We start from the raw sequence: 6,000 nt of genomic DNA, 5'->3' as shown, positions 1-6,000 counted from the left end.
TTCTATTCTATTCTATTCTATTCTATTCTATTCTATTCTATTCTATCGACTGCAGTGTGTAATCCAGTCTGTAGAAACGGTGACTGGCTGCAATCTTAAATCTCTTCAGGATCTATACGCCTCCAGGACTCTGAGGAAGATTCTGAGGAAGGACTCTGAGGAAGGACTCTGAGGAAGGACTCTGAGGAAGGACCCTGAGGAAGGACCCTGAGGAAGGACCCTGAGGAAGGACCCTGAGGAAGATTCTGAGGAAGGACTCTGAGGAAGGACCCTGAGGAAGGACTCTGAGGAAGATTCTGAGGAAGGACTCTGAGGAAGGACTCTGAGGAAGATTCTGAGGAAGATTCTGAGGAAGGACTCTGAGGAAGATTCTGAGGAAGGACTCTGAGGAATATTGTGGCTGGTCCCTCGCACCCCAGCCACAAACTATTTCAGACACTGCCCTCTGGCAGGAGGCTGCGGTCCATCAGGACCAAAACCTTATGCCACAAGAACAGTTTCTTTCCATCTGCTACCAGTCTGATCAACAAGGCTCAGAGAACCCTGTGATACTGACACTGCCTTTCTCTCTCATTCATGACCTACAAGCTACACCAACGTAGCATCTCCAGACCTCCTGCGTTACATTAACGCACAATCTACTGTGTATATAGTATATAGCTATATACGGTACTATATATTTTATGTAGTATAATGCATGTTTGATATTGTATATAGCTATAGATTCTGTATTCTGTATAGATATATATAGATATATAAATATATTTTGTCTGCACCATTAATACCAAGTCAAATTCCTTGTAAGTGCAAAACCTACTTGGCAATTAACTTGATTCTGATTCTAAATTTCTATTTTCTATCATCCCAGCCCTACATACATTTTAACTAGTCGGTGCTAGAGATGCAGCGATGCTGTAATCCAATCCAGTGCACTTTAATTGGACTTATATGATTTACTGCTGCTTATTTGTTAATAAATAATAATAAAGTACATTTATATCTGTGTAAATTTGTCACTTATTTTTAACAATGTTTAATTTAAGGCTAAATCCTTTACTCACATAGCAAAATATGTATCAGTGCATGTCTAGTTTTGGCAAGAGACTCTTTGCGGCAGAGCTAAGTGTGGGGATAATGTGGGGGGGCTTAGCGTGGGTATAAGCTGGGCTGTGGTCAGGACATGGCAGCTAGCGTAGTTTAGTCGAATTGAAGCATGGACATTGTGAAGAGGGAGGCTGGTAGTTACACCACAATCACAGACCGGATGTTGTGAAAAATAGGTTTTCACAAGTTAAATGTTCTGTCCTAGGATTTTAACAACTTGATATTTAAAAGCAATATATATTTTAACAAAACCAAAAACAGTGAATTAATCAAAACTTTTTCTATGGAATGTATACGTTTAATTAACCAATTTATTCATAAAACAGTAAAATTATATCTTTTAATTTTTATGGTTATATTAAAAAAAGTATTGTGTTAAAAGGAGTTCTTATCAAAGCATGGTTTTTGCCCGGTTCTGGTAACTGTCAGTATTCACATTTCCTGTAAGTGTGACTCATAAAATAGATTATTCTGTTAGCGAAGTCAAACATAATAAAAGCGTAAAACCGATCTCTAGATGTCAAAGGGCGAGGAGTGCCATCGCCATGTAGTTCAAACGACAGCAAACATCATCAGAGTAAGAAAAAAGCTCCTAAACACCGACAGTTTCTTTCATGTCTTCCTGCGACCGTGACAAGAGCGAATTTTACAGTGAGGGAGATCACTTTCAGGCCATAAAGACGATAACAGCTCAGAATGAATGAACTCTGATCACATGATCTTTTAAGGACATCAGGCCAAAGTCTGTTGAAACATGTACTATAGCACGTTGTGGCTCCGAACCACTGATAGGACAATGCTCTTTGAATAAATATATATGGGGCAAAAAAGGTGACAAGTTCTAACTTTTCATCAGTTATTTTCAACATTAATTTCCTCAATAAAAGAATGATTTACTTATTTATAGAAATTAATGATTTGCTTTGTTTGATCTGAAACAAAAGTTCATTCAGGAGAGGCTTAGAAAAAAAGATAAGATAACAAATAAATAATGTGCTCTAAAATAAAGAGGGTTCTTTTGTCATTGGTGCCAGGCTGCAGGAGAGTGGCACCGAGCATCACGTCTGTCATACTAAGGCCTGAAAGCTGAGCTGAAAGCCTGCATGTTGTGTGTGTTGTGGCTGAAAAACACAATGCCTTTGTCTTTACAGATTCAGAGCTACTTTTGTCTCAAGAGTAGAAATAATCCACTCAACAGATGAGGTCGTTTGATGCAAACAAAATGGATTTAACTGCAAGAATCCTTAGCTTCAATTCAAAGCCTTTTACTGAAGGTTGGAGGTTGAAACTTCTAGAAAAGTGGTTTTCTTAAAACCAATTTTTTGACTTGAATGTTGATTTCTGATATTTTGTACAGAAACACAGAGCTGCAGGTAATGTAGTGGTGGTGGCCTAGTGGTTAGGGCATTGTGCTTGGGTCCAAGAGGTTCTGAGTTCAAGCCCCACTACCACTCTAGTTCCCTGAGCAAGACCCTTCACCCCACACTGCTCCCTGGGTGCTGCACAATGGCAGCCCACTGCTCCCCAAGGGGATAGGTTAAATGCAAACCTTGCAAAAATGCGAACATGTTAAATCTTAGATTTCTGTCATTTACAGAGTTAACATTTATGGTAACAAATTCTCCAACATACTTGTAGAAAGCAGCTTCCAATGTCCAAGTGTTCTGGTATGGACACGTTGTACAGCTGCTGCTGGAACACTGGTTCATTGTCGTTAACGTCCTCCACCAGCACTGTAACTGTAGCAGTAGCAGATAATGTTGGCTCCCCTCCATCTTCTGCCAGGACCAGGAACCACATCTCCACCTGAGTCTCCCTGTCAAAATCTGCAGCTGTAATGACCAGACCAGATTCCTGGTCAATTCTGATCAGGCCCTCCTGGTGTGATTTCAAGATGGAGTATCTGATTTCTGAGTTGACGCCTTCATCAGCATCTTGGGCCTTGATCTGTAGTAGGGAGCTACCAGGAGGAGCGTCCTCAGCAATGCTAACAGTGTATACATCCTGTTCAAAGACTGGGTGGCAGTCGTTAGCATCAGACACCTTCAGGATGAAAACCATCTCACTACTCAGAGGAGGGCTTCCAAAATCGGATGCTTGCACCTTCAGCTCATAGAGATCCCTTTCTTCTCTGTCCAGCTCTGAGTTAACACACAAGGCATACAGAAAATCGTCTGTTTGCTTTAGGGTAAACTTCCCCTCTCCTCCCTCCAGGAGAACGGTGATTCTGTGCTCCTCCAAGTCTGGGTCTGACACCGAAATCCTGGCAATAAAGTCTCCAACAGCTGCTGCCTCTGACACCACTGCTTCTCCCGTCTCACTGAGAAACAGCACACTGATTGTGGGGCTGTTATCGTTGATGTTAAGCACCTTGACACCCACAAAGGTGCTGCTGTACTCAGGCTGAGCACCATTGTCTCTGGCGCTGACAATCAGCTCATGAAAAGGATGAGCTTCAAAATCAAGTGGCTTGTTGAGATAAATTAATCCAGAGGTTTCATTTATGGAGAAAATATGGTTTGGGTCACTCTGACGCCTATTAATCTCATAAGTGATCCTGCTGTTGTCGCCCAGGTCATGGTCACTGGCCAGCACCTGAGAGATGACAGACCCAACCGGAGCATCCTCGCGTACTGAGGTGTGGTATTCACTCTGGTTGAACACCGGAAGGTTGTCATTTTCATCCAGGATGCGGATGTCCACCTGGACTGTCCCGGTCCTGGCTGGGATCCCCCCATCAAAAGCCTCAATGGTCAGGGTGAAAAAGTCCTGGGTCTCTCTGTCTACCTTGCTGTTTAGAACAAGATCCAAGCTGTGGTGCTTCTCAGATCCCATTCCAAAATCCAACTGGAACAAATCTTCTACCTCAGTCTCTTTAATCCTGTATCCCTGAGTACTGAACTCCCCCTCATCTTGGTCTTTTGCACCTTCAAGCTGAAAGCGACTCCCCAGAGGACTCAGCTCTGAGATTTCCAGCTCCACTCTTTTACTGGGAAACACAGGTGAGTGGTCGTTCACATCCTCCACCTCTATCCTCACCCTTATCACCTCTCCTGTGAGAGTGGCAGCTACAAACTCATACTTGTCTCTGCTTTCTCTGTCCAGGACCACCGCCGTGGAGATGATCCCTGTGTCTACGTCTATCTCCAGGTCTCTAAACACATACGAGTCTCTGCTCTCTGAGATGAAGAAGCCGGTGGTGGATGTTCTCAGAACAGCTCCCAGATCTCCAACGATGGTTTTAGCGGGCAGACCCTCCTTCACAGACAGTGTTAGGTTGAAGACCTGTCCGAGTGAGTGGGTGCAAAACGGTGCCAGGAGGAGCAGATAAAGGAGCACAGTCCTTGGATCCATGACTCCACACATGGCTTTAGGATCCTTAAGCATACGGTGCAGCAAGACTACATATTGTTTTATGCATCAATACAGACTTAGTTAGGTTTAAGAACAATTTAAAAACTGTTTAAAAGCAAATAAACTTATCTTGTATCTATGCAGACTCCAATATGGATCCATTTGTGTTTGAGTTGCCTTTTCAAGAAAAAATAAAATCCTGAAACCTAAGGACAGTGCTGCGTAATTCCACTGACATCTCTCGCATAACACAGCACCTACAGATGCCAAGTCTGCTCACTGAAAGCTCCTCCCTGCAACACACACCCACCTACCCCCCCACCCCCATTCACACACACACATCCACGTTGATCGGTCCCATCTGTGGCCATGATTGCTTCAAATCTAATTAAACCAACAGATTACCCTGCACTCTGCTCTACTGGCAGGTGGCCTCTAATTCCTGACCTGCTGTCACCTCATCAAAAAGGAAACAGTGTAAACATGCAGGTCATTATAGAGAACAGGAGTTAATGTTAGCCTAATGGACTCAAAAGAGGTGGATTTATAATCCAACAATAAGTGTTTTGCTTTGGCAAGAAAATATACAAATATAGTGTCTCCCTCTGCTGGTAGTTAGGAAGATAAACACAAAACTGTTTTTTTTTGTGTGCATCTAAAAGGGCTTTAGACAGTTTAGTAAATACATTACTTCATTAAAATATGAATAGAAATAAAAACAAAAATTATTTTTGCTTTAAATTTTTTTTGCCATTTAATACAATTTAATATATATATAGGCAATCATATGTTTAGTATTAGATTTTTTTTTCTGAATCTACTTCAACACAGGAAACGGGAAATAAATCCTGAAATAATTATATACAATTTTGTGAAGTCTCATTTATCAAATTTAGCACTAGATAATTTTACTATGAATTCATAATTTGTCTGCACACGTTACACATCACAGATAATCAAAACAACTAATTCTATTATTCAAAAGTATTTTACAAAAAAAAATTATATTTAATTACTATATGTTGGAAATTTTGTATAGACTGTGCGGTGCCATTTATAAATGTAACTCAAAATTCAGTAATGACTTTTAAAAAGATTAAGTTAAGAGAATGAAGCACTATTTATTCACATTTATCTAAAAGTAATGATTTTGTTCAACATTTATTATAATAGAAAATTAATCTAAGTAGAAACATGAAAGCATGTTAAACCTAAAAGCAAATATGGTGAGTATAGAAATTTGTTTAGAGGCAAATACATTTAAAAATGAAAGTGTGATGCTAAACCCCCTAAATATATTATACATGTTTATATAACTACATTAAGAGGAGGAAGTTGTATTGCTTGTTTTGTTCTTTAGTATTTTGTCAGGGAAAAATGAATCATCAAAACAGTTTTGGTAGTTGAATGTCTGGAGTGTTACTTCTATGCCAAGTTGTGAAGATATCAGCAATGGCCTTAAAGGAGCAACTATTGCTGCCCATGAAACAGGGTCATAAAATCACATACCGGTACTTTCCACACAAGAGATATTAAACTAAC

General features: G+C 40.5%; 1 protein-coding gene across 1 annotated transcript in view; it reads right to left on the bottom strand.

Moving 5' to 3' along the window:
• The window catches only part of dchs2 (dachsous cadherin-related 2), a 31,626-nt gene extending 27,158 nt beyond the window's left edge, over positions 1-4,468 (bottom strand). The window contains exon 1 of the mRNA XM_015390802.1: positions 2,737-4,468. Coding sequence (XP_015246288.1) covers positions 2,737-4,458 — 1,722 coding nt within the window. The 5' untranslated portion in view covers positions 4,459-4,468. The remainder of the gene's footprint in view (positions 1-2,736) is intronic.
• Positions 4,469-6,000: the final 1,532 nt, after the last annotated feature.

Source organism: Cyprinodon variegatus, unplaced genomic scaffold (assembly GCF_000732505.1).
Source record: "Cyprinodon variegatus isolate N-32 unplaced genomic scaffold, C_variegatus-1.0 Scaffold514, whole genome shotgun sequence".
NCBI classification, from domain to species: Eukaryota; Metazoa; Chordata; class Actinopteri; order Cyprinodontiformes; family Cyprinodontidae; genus Cyprinodon; species Cyprinodon variegatus.
This window is presented reverse-complemented; position numbering and strand designations above follow the sequence as displayed.